Source organism: Hirundo rustica, chromosome 13 (assembly GCF_015227805.2).
Source record: "Hirundo rustica isolate bHirRus1 chromosome 13, bHirRus1.pri.v3, whole genome shotgun sequence".
NCBI lineage: Eukaryota > Metazoa > Chordata > Aves > Passeriformes > Hirundinidae > Hirundo > Hirundo rustica.
The window spans coordinates 16,603,139-16,630,120 of record NC_053462.1 but is presented as its reverse complement, the minus strand read 5'-3'; the positions used below and the strand labels follow the sequence as shown (position 1 = coordinate 16,630,120).

At 43.3% G+C, this 26,982-nt stretch overlaps 1 protein-coding gene across 5 annotated transcripts in view; it reads left to right on the top strand.

The window, feature by feature from the left end:
- IGF1R (insulin like growth factor 1 receptor) overlaps positions 1-26,982 on the top strand; it is a 171,076-nt gene that overhangs the window by 116,585 nt on the left and 27,509 nt on the right. For all 5 annotated transcript variants that reach the window (XM_040077494.2, XM_040077495.2, XM_040077498.2 and 2 more), the window contains exons 3-10: positions 10,392-10,704; positions 13,198-13,343; positions 15,119-15,263; positions 19,503-19,717; positions 21,682-21,808; positions 23,013-23,251; positions 23,722-23,889; positions 24,060-24,264. In XM_040077494.2, coding sequence (XP_039933428.1) covers positions 10,392-10,704; positions 13,198-13,343; positions 15,119-15,263; positions 19,503-19,717; positions 21,682-21,808; positions 23,013-23,251; positions 23,722-23,889; positions 24,060-24,264 — 1,558 coding nt within the window. The remainder of the gene's footprint in view (positions 1-10,391; positions 10,705-13,197; positions 13,344-15,118; positions 15,264-19,502; positions 19,718-21,681; positions 21,809-23,012; positions 23,252-23,721; positions 23,890-24,059; positions 24,265-26,982) is intronic.

Sequence of the window (26,982 nt, the reverse complement as noted above, 5' to 3'; positions counted from 1 at the left end):
TCTAGCTCTAGCACTCTAATGGATCAGTGAACCCTAGAGTGTTAAGGGTTGGAAGGGGCCTTAAGCTTATCTAGTCCCAACTCCCCTGCCATGGGCAGGGACAATTTCCACTGGACCAGTTCACTCAAGGCTTTATCTATCCTGGCCTTGTAGTGAATCCACCTCCATGAGTGTTAGACCCTAATCCCAGCCACCAACAACATATTTTGAATTTCAAAAAACGTCTGTACCTATTTTCCCTCTGCTTTCTTTTTTTTTTTGATAAATATTTATTTATATAGAGCATATGTAGGAGCTGTGAACTAAAAAAAGCTTTGTGCCCCATGGGTTCCTGGCATGAATTAAAAATGCATCAATTGAGGCACCTCTGCAATGACAAAACCTCAGATTTCTCTCTGGGATTTTTTGAACTATTGAAGTGTTCTTGTTCAAAAGATGGGATATGATTGCATGAGTCTTGGGCTTTCATATGGATAAGGAATGTCACCCAACCCTTATTTGTATGTAATCCATTTTTTTCCTTATTTTGCTGCATTTAGATGCCTGATAGTCTCTTTCTCTGCCAGCCACTGGAGGTCTGTAGTGGGCTGACATCAGTGGACACACCATGCTCTTGGGGGAGTTTTGGATAACATTTGGGGGTTTTGCCTCCATTGGATTTTGAGAGGCCCATGAGTCTGTCAGGCTGAATTTGCCTGGTGCCTGTGGTGCGTCCGTGCTGTAGGTGACCAAGGAGCTGCTCGGCGCAGCGCTGAGATCGCTGGGGTGAGCGTGTAGGAACCTCAGAGGGTTTGTGCTGCAGACAGAGCATCGATCCCCAGCCCGGTGCCAGCTCGGCGTGTCACTGCCCAGACATGGCCTCTAATACCAGCTTCGAGATGAGCTGCCAAAACCACAGTGCTCAAGGCCTCTCCCTCTGAGTTCGGCCAATGCTCGAATGAAACAGCCCCCAGCTTGTTCCTCCGGGACACAGGCCTGCCTTGTTAGGAAATCGGTGAAGTTTGGGAACCCACAATATCTCACATAGCTCTGTGTACAGTAATGGAGGGTGGAAATAGGGCCATAGGCATGAGCAACCAGACGAGTTATAAATATAGAATACTCTCTCAATTCCAGTTTCGTTAGTCATGGGAGGACAGTGAGAGTTTTATAAACTTATAAGGAATATACAAACAGTTCTGAATTTAAAATAACTCTGTATAATTTTTTTAGTGTGTGAAAAGAATATTCTTTTTTGAGACCATCCTTGTAAGTATCTGCTATACACAGAGCGTAAGGATCTGCGTATTTATATGTTCATGTGAATGTGACTTGAGATGACAAAAAAAAGGTACTGGAGAAGAAAAGCGTAGCTCAAACGTGCCAAACTCGAGCAAAAACAGAGTGGGAAGCAGCGTGCTTCCCACTTTGTGCCCGTATCAAAAACATGAATCCCCTCTTTTTCTTTAATAAGTGCTGTCTGATGCAGTCTCCAGCTTCAGAGCAGCCAGGCAGTGTCTGTGAGCTGGCTTTGCTGCAGCCTGGAGCCCCTGTCAGATCCAGGGATACAGCTCACCTTGGCTGTCCTTCCCACAAATAAATAAATAAACCTCTGCTACTCCCTAATCTGATCACAAATCCTTACTACAGGGAAGGATTTAGAAAGTCCGAAGCAATGTCATTATTATTTTTTCCCAGCCATGCTAGCAGGAATTCCTCAAAAGCTTGTGGAAGTGTATCAGCAGAGACAAGTCAAGCATCCAAGTCTTAGCTGTGTGTGAATACACGGCCAGCAGCGCTGTGTGTGCTGTTCGTCCCGTGAGTATATTCTGTGTGTTTGCAGTTTCTGGGGGATGTCACAGTCAAACAGTTTATTTATCAAACTGTTGGGAGAACCGAAATAGTTCAGTCTAACAACGGAGGAGGTTTTTAAAGATAGTGAGCTGAGTACAGGCAGGATGACACTGTCGTCCCTCACTTGGGTTAGCGGGAAGCACTGAGCGCTCCCAGCTGCTGCTGTTCCCTCCGTGCTCCTCGCTGACCCAAGGCACTTTTCCCCAGTGCTTTCTGACTCAGGTGTTTGAGTCCTTTGCTTGGCTTGAGCTCTCTGGGGGCTCAGAGCTGCTGAACTTGGAGCGGTTCACTTGGGGCCTGCTTTGGGTTTGTGGTTGTGTCTGATGCCACAATGGACTGGGAGCATCCTTGCACTTCCCAAAGCAGGTTCTGCAGCCCAGCTCCAGCTGTCCGCACGTGGAGCTGGTCAGGAACTGCTAAGTAAACAGGCAACTGTTGCAGCAGTTTTGTTGTTTGCAGATCAGGCCATGGAGGATGGAGTTAAATGTTTAGGTCCAGATAGTTCAGGGTGATTTACAGATTATGAAAGCAATTCACATCAAGTCTAAAAAAATAACTCAACATTTTCCTGTTTCCCTCTGAAACACTTCCATCCATGGTTGTGGTGTATGAGAAGAGACTAATTCTAATGCAGCTTTAAAGTCAGCTGTATCCTTCCCACTGTCAGTGTTGCCTGTAAATTTGTTAAAATGCATTAGGAAATGGATTAATGCACAATCTTCCTGTCTGCTTTTAGGTCTTAGAAATTCTGGAACTTTCTGTATTCCCTCTGCATTTATAACAGAGGAAGATTTAGAATGAAAAAGATATTCCATAGTTATTAAAACCAAAGAAAGAGCTCACCCTTTGATAGTTGTGGATCTCTAGAGCGCAATCTTCAGTTGCTGTCAGGTTTGCTTGCATTCTTGTATTTCTGGAGGTCCTGAAGGAAATACTTTATTTGATCATTTTAGCATAATTGCCTTAATATTGTTTGGAGCATCATTGCTGTTGTTGTTAACAGGGTGTCTTTCACTTGCAATGGGCAAATATCATAAGTGATGTCATACTCCCAGATTTAGTAGTTTTTAATTTTAAACAAACGCACCAGTTGTCTCTGATAACTTTGCAAACCATCAGCATTCTTGCAACTTGTTCTGCCCTTCTGTTATCATCCTGCTCTCTTCTCAGGCTCCTGAACATCTGGATCTTAATCCTGATTTTAGTGGCCTGTCTCACTAACAGGTGAACAGCTTGAAAACTCTTGCTCTGTGGTAAAACAGTTTGAATGTTCTTGGTGTTTCTGGCTGTTTCCTTGAATTTTCATCCTTCTAATAGGTTTTGTCATTTGTCGTTGTCATCTGAGCTGGAGATGAACAAAAACTTTCTAGGTGTGCCCCACTGTGTGTATTATGAGCAGTTTTTCTGAAGCTTGTTTTTCCCCTTTAATTTTAGTGTAATTAGCCCTCGGCCGGAGCAGTGTTGATTCAGCCTCCAAGACGAACATTCTGTTTCATTGCTGGTGCCAGAATGGTTAAGCTGTTGATGGGTGTAAGGCATGAATGCAAAGGGCATTCCTGAAATGGAGCAGGAGTTGAATCCCTCCAAACCAGTGACTCTTGTTTGCCCTGGATTAAACTGCTGTGATCCTTCGGCATTAAGAGAACTACATAATTTAGGCCAGTGTGATAACGTTATCAGCCTGTCTTCCTCCTTTAGAATAAATCTGGAATGTGAATAGTAGTCCTCCTCCAGCTGGGCTTTTGCCAGGAGATGGCTGACCAGCACTCCTTGCTTGCAGTTTATTAATTAAATCCTGTAAAGCTTATTGCCTTACACTTGCAGCATTGGGAAGACAGGCAGATTAAATCTAGCTTTAAGAAAGAACAGGCAAAACCCCAATATATCGCTCATGATCTGCAGCAAAAAGAAAAATAGTTTGCCTCAGAGCTGTTCTTCAGCAGCACTTTGGTTTCCTTATCTGTTACTGCAGAGTTCAGGGACTTCGGTTGTCCCATTAGGAATGTGGACAAATCTGTGACAGTGAGTGGTGGGGGATGGCAGTGGATGGGGAGCAGCTTTCACCACAACGGGGGGACCCTCATGTTCCTGCCTTCACCCCCACTCTGATCAGTGCTACTGTTCTGATTTGCATCTTCCAGCGGGAAATTTCCTCGTGCGTAGAGGAAATGTTTCTGGGACAGTGCAGTATTGATGGTAAAACATTCCCGACCAGTTTGTTTACTCGGTGTTGAAGATAGAGTGCAACTGGCCCCAGATCCCCAGAGATGGTTGTGTATCTGCTGCGTGGGGTTTGTTTATGTGCTGAATTCATACTGGCGTGGAAGGGACTAAATGGACTTGTTTTTTTCCTGATTCTCCTGAGTGCCAGCTGCAACGATGCCAGTCTTGGGCTGTGCTGGGCAACACAAACTGTTTTGAAAGAGAATGCAATTCATGCTGCCTGGGTTTGTCAATAACTCGTGTTTGTTTGCACCTTCCTGGGCTGTAGCCTTACGCACTTGGGAGCAGACGCACACTACCTGTGCTATCCACGGGCTCCTGTTGACTCTGGGATAAGGTGGTTGTTTTCTTCACCCAGGTTTTCATTTGCTCTCGTTTTGCTGTGATGGGAGTTCCTGTAATGCTGCTGGAGCATTTAGCAGGGTTGATTGCTTCATTTGTGGAAACCTGAAGGGGTGGGAGTTTCACAGTGCCAAAAACTGTCCCCAAGTCCTCTGCTCTGATTAAAATGGATCTGGCATGCATGTTGTTTTGTGTCACAGCTGGGAAGCTTGGAAGGTGTTTTGGTATAACTTCTGGGTAAGGAATGAGCAAGAGGTGGCCAAAAGATGGATGTGTGGGGTCATCAAACTCCAGTGTATCCAACTGGAATGTGCTCACTGAGCGATGAATGTTTCCTCTCTGCTTTATAGACCTCATTGCACCTGGTGGAATCAGAGAGTCTCCAGGTGCTGGTTGGTGCTGGACCTTCTTCTCCTAAGCTGTCTCCCACTCTTTATTCCACTTCCTTTGCTCCAGAATCATCTACAGGTGCTTCCCTCTGAGCAGTTGGTTCCAACTGCTGCACAACTGGCTGTATATTGTTTTTCACTTGTAAAATCCTGAGGAGGGGAATGCAAAAACAGATTCCTTGATCAGTCGTTCATATGATTAAAAATTGGGCAGCTAGTGGGCTGATGTCAGGCTGGGCAAATCCGCTGATGTTATTTTGAGGTTCTGGATGCTTCATCACACCCACTCCTTCATGCAGGGATAAAGGCATGTACAGCATCTGTGACAAACAGAAATACCGAGAAGTGAGAGACCAAAAAGCTTTGTGTGGAGGCTGACCAGGTGTAGTGGGAAGAAAATAATTCCCTGAACCACTTCAGAATAATTTCAGGATCCTTGGAAAGGTCTCAGGGATAAAAATGGGTTGGTAGTGACTAGGATTTAAACATGGAAACGCATGACTGATCTCGAGTCAGACATAGCTTGCGAGCTGTAGACTTAATGCCCTCTTGGTGAAAGTTTGTGTAGACCTATCCAAGTATTTTGCTGGTGGACATGACTCTACATACTGGAGGTTTAATGAAGGGAGAGATGATCTCTTTCAGGTCCTAGATCAGTGCTGGGTTGAACTGAATTTTTGAGATCTGGCGGCTAATGTCAAAAGTTGCCAGACTTTGTGCCTCAACTATTAGAAAGTGGTTTGACATGGCAGCATTTTTTGCTTTCAGGATTTTCGCTGAATGTGAGTTCACCAGTTTTAGAGAAGGGGGAACAGAAAAGACGAGAAATATACCATTGTTGATATGCTGCTAATACCTGTTTCTCTGGCAATATAAAGATTTATACAGCTGTTCTGAGTGGCCTCTTCAGTGCCTTGGAGATGACTTTTACCCATATTTCTGTGATCAGAACACGCTACTGCATGTATTTAATACGTGTATTTCCTTTTATTCTGTAGTTTTTGATTCCAGCCCTAGCCATGAATCACTGGAACTGGATTTTCTGAGTAATGTCTTTCCAGTCTCTCTATTCTCACAGAATATTGGGAAAAAGAAATCAAGTCTTGTATAGGCTATTTGAGCATTTGAAGTCAGTTGTTTGAAAGGCCGTACTAAAGTTTAGCCCATTAAAATGCAATATTTTTAAAATTCTGTCATGTAGAAGGATTAACATTCCAAAAGTGACTGTATTTTTCTGTCTTTGTGGATAAATTTAGACAGCTAATTTTTTCAGTAGTTGGCTGGGAGAAAACACTGCCTTCCTCCTCTGGTTTCTGTTCAAAATGAGGTGCTTCCCCCCCGCCCCCCCCTTTTTTTTTTTTTTCCCTGAAACATTATTTTATCTGAAGGATGCTCTAAAAAAGCCAAAAAAGTACACAAAAAAACCCCAAAACCCAAAGAAGGATCAAGTATCTTTTTACAAGGATAGAAAGAATCTTTAAAAAATATTTATCCCACACTTGGCAACCTTTTGCTTGCCCGCGTGCGACTGGCGCGGTGCCATCCTTGGCCGAGGCCGGCGCCTCTGCTTGCCAGGAGTCTTCCTCCTCTGGCTGCATTTTCACTCCCTGTGACTGATTGTTTATTCACCTGATTTTTCTGCTCCGGCATCGCTGAAGTCATGGCGTCTTGGAGATGATAAGAGCACTTTGTCTGCCCAAACTGTACGATAGCCATGATGTCAACGCGCGGGGTGTTTGCCGCGAGCCCTGGCGCGCTGCACGCTCCGCATAGCAGGGAGGGATTAGATGTCAGACAAACTTACTGCCACCTCCTTAGCCTGAGCCTGTCCAGAAGGGAACTGTCGTAAATACAGGCAGATGATTTGTCGCTTGCTTTTTAATTTTTTTTTTTTTTTTCCCCCTCCAGAGCTGTGTTTGAGGATTTCCAAACCTTGCTTTGTGTCTACAGTTCTGGTTTAGCATCTTGGGGGTTTTAATTGAGGATAATGAATCTCTGAGTCAGATTCTCTTGGGGCTCTTCGTGTTTCTGAGATGTTTCTTGCGTTTAGTTTTAAGGTGTCTCCTTGCTGTATGTCAGGTCTGAATCTGATTTGCTCAGTAAACAGGCACCTTGGAATAAAAAGTTTTGCCCTTTTTTTCTTTTCTATCAGTGATCATAGAATCTTAATAATATTTGGAAAATCTCCTGAATTTTTTGTTGACAGGGAAAACTTACGTGAAGGAATCGGAGAGAAGGTGAAGTATGTGTGGACAACGAAAGTTCTGTTGTTGGTTTTGCTCCAGGAAATTGGATTTGTGGCTACTGATACTCTTGTACTGTCTTTCTCTGAAGATCTGACACTACTTTCACTCCCTAAACATAAATGGATGCTGGTCTAGTCAGGCCTCCATCATCTCTTTTATTAAAGTGCTTAAGGATCTGCCCTTCTCCACGTCTTGGTTTGACTTCCTTCTCCCATGGCTGCCTTCCAAGGCTTCTGAAATTTTCCATTATTTTGGTATCTCCATGTGATGACAATTAAGCATTTTTTGCCCTTGGCCTTGTCAGCAAGGATTTGTTCAAGGGGTTGGTGTTTTTTTGTATTTCGTCATCAGCCTTCGTGTTCCAAGGCACTGTTGTACCTGGCTGATAAATTCTGTCCGCAGATGTCAGCCCAGTGTTTGCTCCTGTTTGTGTCTTTAATATTCTTGCAGAATAAAGTCAACAAGTTACTGAGTGTATTTCAGGGCACTTTTTTTGGGCAAAGTATTTTGGAACCTGTGTTTTACATGTTTTGGTAAAAATCTAAGAGCCCAAGTAGCACGGTTTGGGAGGGTGGGGGGAAGGATAGATGGCTCTGGACTGGGAGGTCAGCCAGTGTTGTTTTGTAAGGTTTTTAGAACAGGGATATCTGAGGGAACTGGCGTGTAAAGCAGATAAGGCTTTTTTGTTGTTGATAATATGTCCTACACACACACACACACAGAAGTTCTTGTTCTGCCTCTTCAAAGAAACAGGATACCCGTATTGTCTCCAGGCTGAAAACTCTGCCAACGTTAGCAAGAACAAGCAGAAAATAGGACTGAAGAAAAAGTGAGGATGCTGAGCTTTTAAGAAATTATCTTTGTAAAGTTTTCAAGAGTTCATGTTAAAATGGTTGTGATTAAAATATTACTGTAGTTTTGAAAACCTGTTTCACTGATTGCCTTTTTCATGTGAACTTGTGTATCCTTCTGTGCTCCAGTTTATATTTCTGTAGACCAGAGTCAGCAGATTCACCGGGAGATGCAGGGAATCCTATTTTTATAGCAGACTGCTCATGAATGGCAGAGAGGCATTAAGGGAACACAGGAGTCTTTCGCAGGAATTAAATAAACTTGATCTATGTTTATCCCAATACTTAGTACAGCAGTGTTTGTTTTCCAGCAAATCGTTCAGATGAAAACAAAAAAATCATGTATTTAATCAATACATCCAGTAATGAATTTTGTGGAGGCATGGAGTGGGGTGCGTATGTGTTTTTTTTAGTAGGGCTTTGAACTGGAAATGTAGCTACCACATGAAATCTGAGTTCTGGCACCCACTCAGCACAGCAGTCCATCTGCTAGCAAGACACACTGATTTATTTTTTGTTTTTAATCCCTTAGTAGTGCCAGATGCAAGTCTTGTGTACCTTAAGGTGAAAAGCAATTCGTGATGCCTTACTAAGGTGGCATCTGGGCAGACTTCTTTTGCACTGGTGCAGATTACAGTCAAAAAGAGCATACACACACGCATGTGTGTTTTGTTTTGGTATACAGGTTTGTGGTGTATGGTTTGTTTCCTTTTCAAGAAAATAAAATCATCCAGTATTTTCAGAAAATGAATTATTTAGCAGCGATTGCCTCTGCATTCCTGCTCTCTGTAGTCTTACAGGCTCTGCAAAAATTTTCTTAATTTGGTTTTCATGTGCTAGTTGTGATACTTGTGGTACCTGAGCAGTCACCAGCAGTGCTCATGGTCGCACCTTGTTCCCATAGTCTACCCCCCTCCATCTATTTCAAAACAAGGTGATTAAAATTAGAGTCAATATAGAATCATTTTGACAAGAAATGCAAAATTCTTCAATGGCATTTCGAAGTCCTTTTCAAGGTGGGCACTACTTAAAGCTGTCAGAAAGTGGCTCTTTATAATCAAAAGTCAGTGTAAGATGTGAGCATCCTGGGTGCAGAGCTATGAGCAAGTGGGGGTTTTTGTGGCTTTTGGTGTTTTTTGTGTGTGTGGGTGAATTATTGTTTTTGTTGTTATTACTGTTATTATTATTGTTAATAGCAGCCTTGAGAATTTTGTCCTATGTTAGGATAGTGGAGTTCTGTTGAATGGGATTGTAAAAACTGGAAAGCCTGGACTTCATTATGGGAAGAGGAGGACATTGAAATTCTGGGATGTTTAGTCCTGCATTAAAACAACACCATAGCTGCAAACTGAGAGATAAATCACAATGCAGAACTTGTGTGGAGTTTCATCAGCTGCTTCCGTGGTCATTTTGGGATGTTAACTTCTCTCCTGATTCTCTGCTCTCTGCTGAAATCATTCAGTTTAAATGTCTGTGGTGCTTCACTTGGATCTCTTTGTAGTGGCGCCACTGAAGTCCAGTTTTCTGCTGTTGTTACTGATACAGTGTTTTAGCTAAGTTAGAAAGTGGCAAACAGCTACTTAATGCAAACCAGATTTGCAATCTGTGTGTTTCCAGAGCCTCTGGCACACGGCTGGTGTGGCTAAAAGGCCATAGAGTGCTGTAATCAAAATGCTGTTGTTACATAAATATAATGCTGCCACTTCTTTTGATCTAGCAGTGGTGAGCTCGGCTGCTGAGGATTCTGCTTTGTTCGTGTCTTCCAAGCTGAAATGCTTTCACATAAAATTTATGTCTCCATAAATTTGCACCCCGTTTTTTTTGGGTTTTTTTTTCCCCCCGTCCCTTTCATATTTTGTTCTCTGAACCCAGAATTTGAGGATAAGGCAGAATTCTGTTATGCTCTTCAGGGGTAAATAGTAGCTCCGTAATTCCTTGGTATTTGATGTGGATGATGGTTTGATGCTTTATTAAACCGCATTTTGCACACATAAGCAACATTGGGATGCTACACTGGGGTCAGCCCAACCATGTGTGCTGCAGTAGAGCAGGGCTTCCTTCTACAAGTGTAATTAAGTTGTTTTGAAGGAAGCTTGTTTTCTTGCCAATAAGAGACCAATTTGAAGTACAAATAGGAAAGGCAAGAAATGCTTAGAAAGACAATAAGTCAGCATGCCAAAAAAAAAATTGTCCATGATACTAGGGCTGTGGAATAGGTTCCAGTACTGCCTGTTTCCATTATCCTTATGTTGATCTTGCTTTCAGCAGTTTTCTTTATTACTTACTTGGTTCGTGTCATAAATTTGAGCTGAGAAAAAGATACTTTCAGGCAACTAAAGCTGAGAAAACCAGATTTTTTTTTTACAGCAGTGGGTTTGGTTTGTTTTCAGAGATGCTGTAGAGCGCGGGGAATGATTCTCCATAGAGTTGCACAGAGCAGAGTTTCTCGTTTAGCGCCACTCACCTAAGCAGGTGTTGCTCACGCTCCCTTGCTTTGTGTCCTGCAGTGTGCCCCAGCTCGTGTGGGAAGCGAGCCTGCACAGACCAAAACGAGTGTTGCCACCCCGAGTGCCTGGGGAGCTGCACGGCGCCCGACAACAACACGGCATGCGTGGCCTGCCGCAACTACTACTACGAGGGCGTGTGCCTGCCCACCTGTCCCCCCAACACCTACAAGTTCGAGGGCTGGCGCTGCGTCACCAGAGAGTTCTGCTCCAAAGTCCCCGCCACGGACGCCAGCGAATACGAGAAGTTCGTGATTCACAACGACGAGTGCATGGCCGAGTGTCCCTCGGGCTTCATCCGCAACGGGAGCCAAAGGTAACGTGCCTTCTGCCTGGTCGGCCCCTGTGGGTTTGCCACTCCCTGTTCAGGGGCAGCTCAGGTGCAAATTACTTGGGGTAGAGGGGAGGACATAGGAGGGGGAATTTCAGTGGGAGATTACGTGGCAGAAGCTGACTTAGACCTTTCTATGATGAACCCACCTGATGGGTGCCTGTGGTGCAGCATCGGTGAGCTCTGGTTCTTCAGAAGGGCTGGGGGAGGTCACACAATGCAGAACCAGCTCTTCAAGTAGAATAACAAAAGTGAAGCCCAAGAAGCAAATGAAGCCCAGGGTTGGAGTTGGCTGATGATCGTTATCACACAGAACAAACCACAGGAGTTACCTTGCCTTGCATATTATTTGCTTTATGTGTGCCTGCATTTTAGACACAGGTGTTCTTCAGGGTATTTAATTTAATTTCCCTTTTTTCACCATTTCCCGGAGATAACAATGGTGTTTTAGAAGGAAGTAATCATCTAGATGGTGACAAAAATAATGAAGCAGTCAACAGTATTAAACAGAATAATTTCTTTTAAGAGTGTCACTCTCCTCCTGTTATTTAATTCTAACAGCTGGAGCAATGTTTGCTTCTGATTTTTGTAATTTTTAGCGGCTTAAGCAAGCGGCCTTCATTGCCTTCTGTCCTTTACAAGTTATGGACTTTCAGTAAAGGATAGTCAGTGTGCTAAAATTTGTAGTGCTTCAGTATTATGCTGAAAAAGATGTCTTTGTAGGCTGCTGTGTTTTCTGGAAAGGTGCTTGTGGTGATGCAGCAGTTATGTGCCCCTGCATGCGTGTCATCCATCCGTTCCAGGCAGTCTCCAGTTGGCATTTGGATACAAGCAACTTAACACAGCCTTTGCCCAAATCCAGATATTCACCTGAGAAATGCAGCTTTTGTTATCTCCTGGAGCTTGTAGTAGCAGCTGTTTGAGCCGCTTACGCTGGAGTGCGCAGCCATCCTGTCTTATCTCGGTGTTGTGCTCTCTGCAGAGATTGAAAGGAGCTGTAACTCAAGGCTAGTGAATGTTCTGTTCCCCAGAGGTGCTGTTAACAAATAGTTGCAAATGGAAAGCATTTCCAGCATTCTTTGTACATTTAGTTGAAGCCTCTTTCTTGTGTCTGCAGCTTTTAGTGGTTTGTGGCATGTTATAGAGCAGGATTTTGAAATAGGAGCTTGCTACTTAGAAAAGAAGCTTCTTTCTGTTACAGTTTATGCATGAAAAATTGTTATCAATTTACATGTTTCTTGAAGTCTCAGAGGAAAGTGGGTTCACTTTCTTTATAAAAAAATAAATAGTAAGCCTCTGTCCATCAGTGTTGTCAGCAAAGGCCTTTGTCTTTGGAGCTGGGTTTGGGTTTTTTCAATTATTTTTATTTTTCCTCTCTGAAGTGATATTAGGTGGAGTAAGTAATCATGAAATACCAAGTAAAATGCTAGAATAAATTGGAAAAGAAAAATTGCCTTGAATTGGGAAAGACATTTACCAGGAGGAGTGATCAGAGAGCCTGTGTTGTGCACACATGAAGTGTCCAACTATGAGGGAATATAACATGGAGCCTTTAAAGAGCTCCTGCAGCCAAAGGCTGCTCTGCCCTGAGTTCTTGTTGCTTGCGTTTGGCTGCTAAAAATGCTTCTGAGTGCCTGTGAGTATAAGAAGCAGAAACGAGCCTGTGTTTCAGTGTTGCCTCCCAGCTTCTGGCAATCTGGTTTCTCTGACTTTGGGGCTGTGTCTTTCTTGATGTTTCCATCTGTATCACCCATTTTGAACCCTCTTAGACTTCTGGCCTTCCTCTCCCAATTTCTGTTGCCAATTAGTTGTCCTGGCATCAAGACACAATCTTCTGTTTCCTTAAACTTGCTGCTTTAATGCCTGTTAAGCTGTAAGAAGTAATTGACTGCTCACTTTCTCCACATCCCTCCTGACTGTGTGCCCCTACGGTTGTCTTTCTGAGTTAAAGAGCCAGGAGCATGGAATTCCCTAGTGCTGAGCTTTAAATATTGGTTTATGGACATGGACACAGACAACTTTATAAGAGTGTGAGCAGTATTTTCCCATCTCCAGTTCTTGGATGGCCTATTTTGTGAGGTTGGGCCTGGATTAGCAGGAAACCTCCCTGCACTCTGAGGCTGCCTTTGTAAGTGGGAGGGGTTCCTGGGGACAATTCAGTCAGGATAAATGCACAGTTGCAAGGGCACTGGGTTTTACCTCAAGTGCCTTTGCCTTTGGAAGGACCACAGAGCCTTCCAGAGGCTGGCACACCGTGGGTATGGGTCCATTCAGTCACTGTAGGAGGTACAACGCTCCAGCTTTTCTGGAGTGCAGCAGGCAGGTGTGTCCTGAACAAGCATGGCAGCTTTAATTCTGGCCCGGAGGATTTGCCTAAGCTTTAGAGGGAAATACCTTCCAAAATTCAACTCAAAGCAGTCTGTAGACTCAGAGTTGCACATCACTGTTTATTTTCAATATCCCCCTCTTTCCTCACAGCATGTTCTGCAGCCCTTGTGAGGGGCCTTGCCCCAAAATTTGCGAGGATGGGAAGACGAAGACCATTGACTCAGTCACGTCAGCACAAATGTTGCAGGGATGCACAATTCTCAAGGGAAATCTGCTGATCAACATCCGGCGTGGAAGTAAGTGATCGCCCTCTCTTTCTGAACCCCTGATAAGGCTGCTTTTCACATTTTTCCTTCTGTCGTCAGCGTAATGATAAGAACATGAAAAACTCAGCAAGCTGTTTGCATTCCAGGCCCAGAGCAGTGCTCCTGTTTGACTTGGCCCTCTGCAGCACCGTCCTGCCCCTCGCGGGTGGAATAGGTATTCAGCTCCCAGGGAAAGCTGGGATTTTTGTTAGGTTTTTTGGCAGGACAAGGAGCTGGGATTAGGCAGTTAGATGAGCAGTGGTCCCAAAGGAGTCATAAAGGCCCAAGAAGGTGGAAAATTTGAAAATCCCTTCATCTGGGTAGCTAAATAACTTGTCACATGGCTCTGTAAGACTGCAGATCCTCACTTTTTAAGGCAAGGTGTGGTGTTTTGCTAGAACATGGAATCCAGAGTGCTGAGAGCTCTTATAAAGCCTAACACTGTGCTGCTGGATGGTCAGCATTAGTGAGCTGGCCACCTCTGTCACATGTCTTGAACAAGCGCTGGATTAAATTTGTCAGAGCAGTGATTCATCAGCCAGGGAGGTGTTGACAGTTGATGAGCTCTTAAAAGCAGAGTAAAAATTGCTGTTAGTTTTTATTGGACTTGTACGTCCCTATGGAACGTCCCTTTTGGTTCCGTGAATAAGGTTGAAAGATTGGGATCTTTTTGATTCCTTACCTCATGCTGAGTGAAAGTTCCAGGGTTTTGTTACAGTCGCTTGTGGATTTTTTTAATTCGTGATCCTACTGCTACAGGTACAGTCTTCCCTTATGGGAGATGTTCCAGTTACCTGGGGCAAGCGTGTGGGAGTGTTTTTATTTTATTTAAGCATTATTTTAGCGTGCCAAAGAGCATCTGATTATTTGGTATGGGAACCAACCATTGGTATTTGGTTATTGGTCTTCCCAGCCATCTGTCAGGACTTTGTGTTTATGGCAAGCAAACACACCCCAAAGCAGCTTCTTCCAAGTCCTTAAAAACTTCTTGGAACTGTGGAATAATTTGGCAAGGTGGTGACACCAGGCAATGGGGTTGGGCCAGGGGATGCTGAAGGCAAGGACAGCAAAGCTTGAGCTTGTGAATGATGGGATGTTGCAGCCCTGGTCAGGGACAGTTCATAGATAGGAGGCACTTCTGAAGAGTGGAGTTCCTCTGCAGTAATTTTAATAATTTCTAGTAGAAAGTCAGCTTCAGTGAGTTGTCTGGAGCGTGTTCCATGGCAGGAGGACTTCCTGATGGTTTTATCTTCGCTGTTTCATCAACTGGTTCAGTCTTGTAGCTTTTCAGGTCATGGAAAGCAATGCTCTGTGTCCCAGAGCAGACCAGGAACATACCCTCTCCTCTCCTCTCATCTTCAATCTCATTCTGTTTTCCGGTGGAGCTTTCTGCCTGAGTTTTGCTCCATACCCAAAGAGCAATTCCATCTCATGGTGTGTACATTCATACAAGCGTCTTTTCATCCCTGCCAGAATGCTGGCTCACCATTTGGTGCTGGCTTCAGAGGGCAATGCCCATGGGAAAATCAGGTGTTCCGGTATGGAAAAGCAGGACTGGTTTCCCACTGTTACTCTGTGGCTTTATTTTGCCCTTCAACCATCTGGCTGCACAGGCAACTGTTCTGGGGGAGGAAAACCAGTGTCTCTCATTTTCAAAAGCAACAAGTACAAACATTTTTTTCTACTGAGCTAATACTGCACGAAGCAGAATATTAGTCAAAGCTGTGGATTCTGTTACAATAACGATTATCTTTTCCTCACTGTAGATAACATTGCCTCAGAACTGGAGAATTTCATGGGGCTGATTGAGACAGTAACGGGGTATGTGAAGATTCGCCATTCCCATGCGTTGGTCTCCCTGTCCTTCCTGAAGAACCTGCGGTACATTCTGGGAGAGGAGCAGGTGGACGGGTAAGTGTTTGGATATTTGTGGATGCAATTTCACTTTAATGGAAAGCTGTGGAGAATAAATCTCCTAAAAACCATTCACTTTCATTTATAGAATCTCCTCTTCCACTAATTCATAGTGTTTTTCTCCTCATGAACACCTCTGCACTCCGTTGCTCATTTGCATTACTGTCCAAAATCAGCATGTTAAATTGAGTATATTACAAGTATTTTATGGTACCTTTGCTGTTGCTTTTCACTTTAGGTTTTTCTAGGTAGATTTTTTACGTCAATAAAGTGGTTTTGTTTGTTCCTTTTGCTCTTTTTGAGAAAAGAGTGTCTTCAGAAACAATTGGATTTCTTTGTAGTTCTTTACTGTTGGGTTTTAGAAGAGTTTTATGGAGAAGTCATCTGAAAGGAAATAAGAATTTTACCGGCCAGGGAGTGCAACTGGAAGTGAAACAAGTGCCGTTTTTTGCAACTCCCTGAAATGTTAGCATTACATGGATTATCTACTGAGCATGCAAAAGACTGGTCAGGAAAAGCTGATCCCTTGAAATGTTTGTTGTGGATTATATTGCTTCTATAATTACTTACCATGTGATACTTACTGTTGTACATAACTCCTGTTTTCCTATGATAGTAAAAGTTAGGGCAAAAGTTTTTATTCCTGTGGAGTGTGGTGCTGAGGAGGGGTGAGGGTCCTTCAGCAGACTGTCTTGCTCTTTCTTATCCCAAATCAAGTAGCCATCCCAAGTTTAAACTAGTGGAAGAAATCAGTTCCCTCCATAATGATAGAACTGTTAAGTGAAGAATTGGGGAAAATTGTAGGAGGAAAGGTTGTTTATATCTGATATCTGCCCTGACTGTATAAAGTTGAAGCACCAGGGATTCTTCACAACCTCCCTCTTTCTCTCAGGCTAGTCTTTGGTCAGCCTTAAATTCTTAAAATTCCAGCATCTGACAGTGAGTACAAGGACAGCTCTCCCTGCTGCCCTTGCAGAGCACGCTGTGTGCTCAGGAAGAGCACTGGCTTTGTGGAGAAGTTTGTTTCCAACTGCAAATCCCATGGAATTGTCAGTGCTGAGCTCAGCCTTGTTCGGCTGCTCCGTGCCTTCAGACACTCCAGCTGTCGACTTGTCTTTGCTTCTCCCCGCTCTCTCCCTCGACCTCTTGCAATCTGAGTTTAGCTTTGTGCTCAAGTAGTAACTGTGTGTATGGTACCTTGTCTGCCAGCAAGCAGAGCTGAACCGAGGGAAAACGGGAAGTTTATCAGTCAGATTCCCAAACACAGGAGTAAGTAGGTGCAGCTTTGAAGAAGGAACCAGGGCTGAGTGGGGAGGTAAAACAGATCTGTAGTAAAGAGCTGCTTGTGCTAAAATTCCCCTGTGTTAGGAAATGGCTGCAGTTACATGCTAAGGGGCAGGGGCAGTCTCTTTGCTTGGAAAACGCCTGGCATAATTTAGGCATTACCACAGTCTAAATAACATGTCCAAAAATACTCAGGTGGAAGTAGGAACGAAACAAGGAAGGACTGAGCCTGAACAATTACTTGGTTAGAACTGTGAACAACAGGGAGTGGGATCTTAACCTGGAAAGCAGTGGGCTGCTGGAACAAGAGCTGTTTGTGCAGTGCCTTGTGGGATGAGACAGGGTAACTTAAGGCCCATTATGACTGTTGTTCATGACATGATTGACCCCACAGCCACTGTCCTTTTATTTATTGGAGACTGGACTGACAAAACAGCACTTCAGATGTTCTTTCTTCCTTATTCACTTGCTGTTGCTTGCCTTGGTTATCACAGAAAGTGGAAAGTTTAGAGGGAATCTACTTTGTCTTTAGAGTTTTCATTGCCTCTTTTGAAAACCATGTCTGTAGTGAACGTCTTCCCACAGCAAGAAAGTAATTTCTCCTTGCAAACAGGGGAACTGAGATGGAGACGTGCTGCCAGAGGGGTCTCAGTGTCTGTTGCAGGGTTTTGTTCCTTCGTCTGGTGCTGATTCTGCCAGGCCCCTCCATCCTCTGCTGGGGTCTGTGTTCCTGCTGTGTGCATGGATCATGCGTAGGCAGCACATCCCAGAGCATCCCAGGTCAGGTACTGAAAAATGAGCAGCTTGTGGCCTTCAGGAGCAGACAAGGAGATGGTGACTGAGGAGGAGTTTCAGTTGTGGCACTGACCTGCTCTGATGTTGTGTTTCAACCTCTGCAGCAAACTAGGGGACAGCCTATAAAATCAAAACAACCTCCCCCCTGTTTTCTGCACTATTTTGAGGCAGAGGCATCAGCTGTCAGGCCTGTTGAAAGGTGTGAACAGCATCTCTAGCTGTTGTGTGGTTCTTCACTGAGGAATTTACAGCTAATTATTGTCAGGGTGTGGTGAATTCAGACAGTCTTCAGGAGGGCAGCAAGGCCTGCTCTAACCACAGCCTTCCAGCAGAGCAGGCACCCTGTGCTGGGAGTGGGTGGGGAATGAATGACACCCTCCAGACCTGTGGTCACACCTGGCTGTAGTGCAGCCTCCCATGGGGATGCTCCTCAGCTCGGTCCTGATTTTAGGGGCTTTTCTCAGCTGCCTGTGTGTGAGTGAAGTTTGAAAAAAAGGAGTTGGGGAGTTTGTACGCTGAGGTGTGAGGCTGGGTTTGTGTGGAGGCTTCAGAAGCTCATAAGTTTAGCTTTCCAAACAAGACAAGAAAACAGTGAACTTTAATAAAGCAGTTTCTTTCAAATCGACACAAGATTTGGTGATGTCTGTCAGATCCCACAGGCAGTTCAGCATCCTTGTTCTCTCCTGGCAGAATGAATTTAGAGCACAAACGTGTCTCTGCTCCCTTGTTAACTGAGCACATTCTTCTCAGCATCTGTGTGAAGTGGTACCAGGCATATCAACTTCATTAGAAATCAAGTCCTTGCTGATTAGGGGACAGGTGGAAATAGGAGAAACAACTTGTCTTTCACATGATTCTGAAAATATGCTCTGCATTACAAGAAATGACAAATCTGTGCAGACTGGAGCCAGAATGCACAGTTTTTGTTTCAGCTTGGGTGAAGGGAGGAATTAATACTAAATTTTAAATGGAATAATTGATGGAAAACCATATATGGCAGCTTTTATGAGCCCTATGCTTTGTTTGTCACGTTTCCCTGCAGAAACTCTTGTAGTCAGAAGGGTTTGTTGAAAGCCCAGTGTAGCTTTGTTGACAAGGGCTTAGCAGTGTAAAGTGGGCCTCATTGTGTTAATAGTGGATTTTGTGCTGCCGTAGTTAATGATGGGGGAACTTCCCACCAGAGTGAAATAAATGCTGCCATGGTGGTTAGCTTGATTTAGGTTTATCAGCTACACAGACCTTGATCTCATTTCCCAGTGGTGTATTCCTGTCCCTGCTGTCCCAAAGTGTCAGTGTCCTTGCAGGTGTTGTCTTGCAGCTGATGTAGAGCCTACAATCTTGATTCTGTTGCACGTGCGTTTTTTTTTCCTAATTCAGCCCAATTGAGTAGTACCAGGAGTTTCTTCATAATATTTAATAGGGCTTTCATAATATTTAATAGGCTTTTTGCATACAACTTTGTATACAGTATCTGTGGAAATAAAGGATGTGAATGTTATTCCAGGGCTGGGCTTAGGGAGTGGGCTCAGCACAGCTGCCTGTGTTGAGTTCTGTGCTCTGAAGTGTGATCCTGTGCAGTCAATACAACTGTTTGCTGTTGGGTTTCAATGTACAGGTGCAACTGTACTTGGCACAACGTAGGAAATCTTTATTGGGCCAAGAGGTAGAACAGAGAGGCAAGGAAACCTCACGATGCAAACTCTTAGAGCTGCTTTTGTAAACATAAGCAAGAGCTGTGTTAACAACTGTGTTTTATTGTCAGAACTCCAGAAGGCTTTTCCTTCCATAAAGTATCTAAGGTTACTGCTTCCCATTTGCCACCAAATGGAAAATCCAGTGTAGAGGCCTGCTGTTCAGAGGACATGAGTTTATATGTTCCTTATAGCAGCTCCTATACAACTCTTAAAACGCATGCTGGAGTGGGGTTGAGATGGTGTGGTGTCACCTTTGGAGTCCTGTGTCACACTCATTTCCCTGCCCCTTAAAAATTCAGGGTTAACTTGCTCCATGGGAGAGAAGAAAGTGCTTTGGTGAACACCAGTTCCATGTAAGAGGGAACAAACAGAATGTTTCAAAGTTTTCTTATATTAAGGTATTCTTCATTGGAGTGGGCTGTGAATTAATACGAGTATTTTCTCTTGAAAAACTTCCTTCTAGGAATTATTCCTTCTATGTGCTTGACAACCACAATCTTCAGCAGCTGTGGGACTGGAACCATCATAACCTGACAATCAGTGAGGGGAAAATGTACTTTGCATTTAATCCTAAACTGTGTGTTTCTGAGATTTACCGTATGGAGGAAGTTTCAGGAACCAAGGGACGACAGAGCAAAGGAGACATAAATCCAAGGAACAATGGGGAGAGAGCCTCGTGTAAGTAAACAAACAAAAAAAATCTCAGTGCCAACTGCACAGGAGGGTGTCACAAGAACAAACCCAACACGCTGACATGTTGCTGACCCTTGCAATATTTAGAGTTTAGGATTTGCAGGAGGCTTTCAGCCCTTCTGCGTGTTCAGGCTTTAAATTGTAGCTGTGTAGGTACCTTTGCATGAGTGGAAAATAATGGGGTTACACAGTCCCTCTCTCATCTGTAAAACCCACTTGTAGAAGGTGAATTCTTCCCAAATCCCCTGTTTTGTGGCAGCAGATAGGAGCATATAGGGAAATGAGAAATGAAATCCAGTAGTTTGGTGTATGCAACAAGGAGCAATTTTTCAGTCTCCTCTGTAACTCTGCATCATTTATAGGTGTTTTCCTCTCTCTGATACTTTTTCTTGATACTTAAGAAACTGCTGAACAACAATTCCATAGACACCAAAACAAACTGTATCTGTTACATTCAGCTTCCTTTAAGCTCCTGGTGAATATTGTACCTGGCTGGTAGAAATGCTTGTTTCAAACTTAGTTTGCTCTGCTTCATTTTCAAATTACTTGCTTTTGAACTGTTCTCAGTTCATAATATTCTGCAGTATTCCTAAGCCTGAGTGTATCTGCACTTAATTCTGGATTCTGCAATGGTCAGAGTTATTGGAAAGCCCTCTCCTGGCTTTAGTGGTCTGCACATCAAGTCTCTAGGTGTTAACAGCATGTTTAAAAGCAATCTCTCTTCTAGGAATTAAGAATGCCAACGAGTTTCACCTCAAACCCTTCAAACTGACAATGCATTTTTCCTGTGGTCGGTTTGTGGTGTTTTTGGAGCTGAGTAAACTAAAATGGACCTTGTGTATAAGTCAAGCCCCCTTGTTGTGGATGGTGCTCACAAAACTAGGACACGTAGTCTGCTGAATATCTCTGGGTGCGACGTAGGCACGCAGATGGCCCAGATCCTTGTTGTGAGCACCCTCCATTCTTTGCACATTCAATAGGGCAAAGCCTTGCAGTCGTGGAGGAGTTACAGACGCACAGCCAGGCCTTACTACCACTGAGGCCAGTGCCAGCTGCTGCCTGCTTTTTAAAGAAACCAGTACAGAAAGCTTTCTGACTCTGAGAAGGGCAGAAGAATCAACAAAAGCTCAACTGCCTTTGCAAAGATAGCACCAACAGTGCCAGTGTACACGAGGGTGAAAACCTCTTTATTTTCAGAGCTTCTGTGGGACATGAGAAGCTAGCTCACAGTTGACAGAAGGCAATTTCTTCATCCAAGAATGAAGTTTTTAAAATGCTATTTTGTTTTGGGTTGGAAAGCTCAGTGAGTTGGTAGTGGGAAGCCATTCATTTCAAAGCTGTGGGCTTCCATCCAGGTCTGTTCAGAAGAGTAGCTGGAAGCTGCTGCCATCAAATGGCTGTGCCGTATATGAACTGGGTTTTGGAGTTCTTGGTCCAGCCTCTGATGAATAAGAATGTAAACTCCTTTGTCTTTTCCATGTTGTTCAGTCTCCAGGAAAACAAATGTTAGTTGTCAAAAGTTGTCCTGGAGAGTGAACACACAGAGGGCGGTGACTGCTCCGCGCGTGCTTCGGAGCCCGATGATGAATTCAGTGCCTCCAAACCAGTCCTGTGGATAAACAGCGCTTCCATTGCTCACTCAGGGAGAGTCTGAAGTAGTTTTCAAGAGCTTTCTGATGATGCATTAGAAGAAAATCCGCTTCAAAAAAATTAATAACAAGTGGCTCAAGCATGTTTTAAACTGATTGCCAAGGTCATTGCTTACCCTTAAGCACTCAGATGTAGTAGGAGGAAAGAGAGAGCTCTACAGAGATAAAGGATGTTGGTATCCTGTGGTGTTGTAGGTGCTACTGGAAAGCTCATTAGCTAAAACCGATATCTAAGAAACAAAAAACGCTGACGGGTGATGTGATGCCAACTCTGGCATGTCCTGTCCTTTTGTATTGCAGGTGAAAGCAAAATTCTTCATTTTGTTTCCAACACGACGCTCAAGAATCGGATTAAACTGACATGGGAGCGGTATCGCCCGCCAGATTACAGAGACCTCATTAGCTTCACTGTTTACTACAAGGAGGCGTAAGTAGATGTCATCAGAGATTAACCAGGGCAGTCCGAGGGAGAGCTGATGATTTGTTCCTCCTGTGGGATGGCTCATCCAGTTTCTGTATTTCATCCTCAAGTCCTGCTTTTGTTCTGATTCTTTTCTTGGTGGAGCACAAGCCTCCTTTTAAAAGAGGATTGGTTTCCATGAGTCCTACAAATGGATTGCAAATCCATCAGGAAGTTTCAAATTTGAAAAAAGAGAAAGGTGGATGGCTTGGCTCTTCTTAGGGGTCTGATTTGGCGCTCCTTCCAAGTCATTGTGTTTACTGAGATATTTTCTTCCTCTAGTCAAAGTCCTGAGGTTAGGAATTTGCCCTACCTGAATGACTTGTCTCCTCGGGGTTTGGGGTTGTTTAGATGATCCAGCTTTGGTCATTTCCTGCATTAGTATCTCTTGAAAATGAAGGTGTGGGGCAGTTACTGGAGAAATCCAAATTACTTGGGAGATGTCTCTGCCTTTGCATATCCTTGTAATGGCTCAGATTTAAAATAATAAACAAATGAGCACAAAAATAGCTCTCCAAGCAGTCTGGAGGTCTGAAAGGGAGGTTTGGAATGCTGGTAGTGATACATGGAGCAAAGATGTGAGACATGGAAGCACAAGTGTTTCACGTCCAGCATCACTTGAAAAAGATCATTGTGACATTCTGCAATGAAGCCAATGCTGGCAAGTGTACAGATATCAGTAACAAGAGTTTTTATGCACTTGCACTAGTGTTACAACCTCTGAAAAGTAGAACTATGTGTGTTTTTATAGTGTGGAAATAAAAGGGTAAAAAGCCCATTGGACTAGTCAAAGCCAGTCTTGGAACTTTGGGTTCTTTATGGCAAAAAGCTTGGTCCCTATCAATAACTGTTTTGAGTAGCTTCTGTTTGATATAAGTTTATTTAAAGTCTAAATACGTCTGAAGCATTTCACTGCCTGTATTGAGTTTAAAAAAAAAGAGATAAATATAGTGTTTTCTTGGAGAATGTTGCTTTATTGCTCATGACTAAAACTGAATTTTGTACTGCTTGGAAATGTGAGAGTTTTTTTCCCTGCTCTATTCTGCAGTGGAAAGCAAGTAAGCTTTATTTGTTTCATTGAGCAACTTTGAAGTGAGGCACTATCATATGTATATGACAACCTTTGGGAGAAAATAAATATTTGTTCTACTTTTTTCTTGGAATATTTCAGACCATTCAAAAATGTGACAGAGTATGACGGGCAAGATGCGTGTGGCTCCAATAGCTGGAACATGGTTGATGTTGACCTGCCACCAAACAAAGAGAACAATCCTGGAATTCTACTGCAGGGGTTGAAACCTTGGACTCAATATGCCATTTATGTCAAGGCTGTTACCCTCACAATGATGGAAAATCATCATATTCATGGAGCAAAAAGTGAAATTATATATATTCGAACCAATGCTGCAGGTGAGATTCTGCGTTCTGGGGTGAGAGGTTGATAATGCTGCAGGTGTGATTAGTGCATTATTGTGCAAGTTCTGTTCTTGATTCAGAAATAAAATTTATGTGCAGATGATGTGCACAGTGCTAGCAGTTTCACTAGTCATGAAAGTATTAAAATTTGAATTAAAACTCTGGTTTTTGGATATTACTTTCATTAGGAACTATGGGAGCTTCTTGGAGTTAGAATTTCAGACTTTGTTCCATTTAAATATTAATTTAAGTACAACTTCGGGCTGGTTGAAATTCAGCCAACTTGGTAACAGTTGAAGCCTTAACTGTTGGCATAAGTAGAAGATCCTTTCTTTGGAGTAAGGTGGTGTTTTTCCTTGCAGTAGAAATGCATTGGGATTTGCTCAAAAGTTTGCATGGAAATACATTGTAGAGTGCTCTAGATTTAAATACCTTTCTTTTTTCTTTCTTTTTTCATTCGCTAGTGCCATCCATTCCCCTGGATGTTATTTCAGCATCCAACTCCTCATCCCAGCTGATTGTGAAATGGAATCCTCCCTCTCATCCCAACGGGAACCTCTCCTACTACATCGTGCGCTGGCAGCAGCAGCCTCAGGACAGTTACCTCTACAGGCACAATTACTGCTCCAAAGGTAGGGGGATAAATGCTCTTGTGTTGGTTGAAATGCCTGGGACTCTGCCTGCCAGGGCTCTTCACTGGCAGGATCTAAATAACAGCAAGTAGAGGGAGTGGGTAAATACGGATTGTTGCTGTATCCGTAATCTGGAGAGAAGGAAACCAGCTCTGTTCTTTTCTTTCAAGATAAAGTCCCAATTCGAAGATATGCTGATGGGACCATTGATACAGAAGAAGCCACTGAGCCCACCAAGCCAGAGGGCTGTGGGGGAGAGAAAGGACCTTGTTGTGCTTGTCCCAAGACAGAGGCAGAAAAGCAAGCGGAGAAGGAGGAAGCAGAGTACCGGAAAGTCTTTGAGAACTTCCTTCATAACTCCATCTTTGTCCCCAGGTAATGGATTTTGGACATTTCTTTAAAAGCAGGGCTGATAATTTCATCTCGTTACGTTTCCTAGAGCTGAGGTTTCCTGGACATGAAAGCGCACAGAAACACATGAAACACTAAAGGTTACCTTTCCTCTCATGTGAAACAATCCACAGCCTTACTTTGCAGTTTCTCTTATTTGCCAATTTTCATTTCTTTCTTTCAATTCTACCCTATAGTAAGGGTTCTTACTTGTATTGATCAAGGATTTCAGTGATGGTTTCTTTTCAAACTGAAGAGTCACTTGAGGAGCTCGTTGTCTGTAAGGGTTTTAGAGATGAGCAACATGAGGCAGACAAAGGGTTTCAGATGTGATTTTTCTCTAAATAACCATTTAAGTGCTTATGCTCCTAATCTGAAGATTTATCTTTGAAATTAAGGGCACAGTCACCTCACAGAAAGTCTGTTGCACAGGAGGTTCTCCTATTTGCCCAAACATTTGTAATTCAAAATGTGTTGTCTTCTCCCAAATTTTCTTGCGGTCCTGTCCCCCTTCAAGAAAACTCAGAGAACCTTGAACTCAGTAACAAATAAACTGATCAGTTCACAGAGAATTTCCTGACTGCTTGTCCTTTTCTCTTAAATTGCTGCCATTAGGGTGTTTTGTAACGGAGGGGCAGATAAGGGACAGTGCTCAGCAAGAGCTGCATAGCCAAGCAACTTTTAAGAGACTGTATATCAGAAAAATTAAAGTTCATGAGCTGGTGAGACATCTCCGTGGACAAATCTAAGCAGCTTGTTACTTGATGTCAGTTTTTTTTCCCTCTCTTTCCCAAGGGAGAAGTTAATTAATGTGTTAATGCAAGCCTCAATAGTAGTATTTGTTTCCAGTGTTCTACCTGTCTCCAGGTTATTATGAAAGAGTTGCAGCATGTAATATAGCATGAAAGTATTTGACTGGGTTTTAAGATTGTTTAAGAAGTCTGTTGATCTAATCTCTTGTGCAACTTCTGGATGACCCCACGGGTATTAGTGCCATGGTGAATTTCAAACAGGACTCACTACCAGAGGAGAATGAGTTCCTTCTTCAAGGTTTCTGTTTCTCTAATGAGCAGGATGGGACAGGCTCTGTGTGTAGTCTGAGCAGTAACATTAAATTTGCCATGAAGTAGAAAAAGAGTGAATTTTGCTGTTAAATAGCCCAAGTTTTTTTAATCTTTTTGATTTCATTTCATTTTTATAGTGATATTTTTAATTTTTCTCTTGCATTTCTTTTCCTTCCTCTCCCTTAATGAAATAAATGATTTTTCAAGTTTTTATCTCTAGGCTTTTCCTTACTTCCTTGGATGCTTGTTTTTTGCCTTTATCTCTGCATTTCGTGAATTCAGGAAGCTGCTTGACTGAAGAGCACTGATCTCAAATCTCACAATGTTTTAATTACGTTCGCCTTGTGGTTATCCTGCAGCTCTTTTCTCTTTCTGACACAACTGTAGTTTTCACCAGCAAGTTTTGTGTTCTTTTATCTTTTTCTCCAAAGACAAGGTGGGGCTGTACTCCAACCCCAGACACCACCAAGAGTGGAAGATCCATGCATCCCATAAAAACAGTGATTAAAGTGGGGCCTCTTGGGTTCTTGCACTGGGACATGCTTTTGTGGTTGATTGAAAATGCACTTCTTATTTTCATTGCTTTACCCACAGAATCTGTGCAAATGTTCATCAGTTCAGGGCTAGGCATCCAACTTTTTACCGATGAGAAGTCTGTTCTTTGCACTGAGCTAAAGCAGTAAATCAATACCCATTGTAAACAGGGTGAATAGGTTTAGTTACTTCCATAGATACCACTGTAGATGAGGCACAAATGCTTATATCCTCTGAAATTGCCTTAACTGACAAGATATTCACTTGTGTGTTGCTTTAAACAATTTGTTGCTAACTTAGGAAATTCTTTCTTGTCTGTTTTTATTTCTGTGACGTGGTTTACATGGTGGTTGGTGTCAAAATGACTACTCATGATGTAGTAAAGGGATTTTGGAAATTTTTGTAGTGAACTACTAAAGAAAAAAATTCATCCAGCCCCTGCCAGAAGGTTTCAAAACGGAGTGAGCCTGTTCTTGGCTCTCTCTGCAGCATGCTGCTCTGTTGCTGCATGTACTCAGATGATATATTTGACAGTGAATTAAGTTCTCCTGTTGAGTCATCTTTCCTCCTGTTGTGTGTTCAAGGGAGGCCTCATTTGCCTGGTTTCTAACTTGCTGTCTGGTAGAGCTGTTGGACCTCGTGGCCTTGGTACCTGTTGCATCGGCCAGGTGTTCCATGGGCACTGGTGAAGTGATTTCAAGGGATAGGATTCAAGCCCAAATTGGTTTTATTGTGTGACTCTGCTTACTTTGTCCTTTCCCTCCCCTGGGGCGTTGCTTTCCCGGTGTGAGCATTCCTGCAGCCCTTGGAGACAAAGGAGCAGGAGCAGTAAAGCCAGACTGCCCTGTGTGGTTGGTGCTCCTGTGCAGAACAGCCTCAGATCTGGGGCAGGACCAAGGGACAGGTCCAGTGTATGGCCACAGAGTGTTGGTTACTGATCCACATGGTTCTAAGAGTATCTTGATCCTTGGGGCTGTCCACTACAGCAGTTCCCTGGGCTTGAGAGAGCAATGGTGGGGCTGTAAATCCTCAACGTTTTAACTCTGCTTAAATTTCATCTAGATGCATGTAAGGCAAAGCGGCTCACTGAACTTTTGCCTCTACA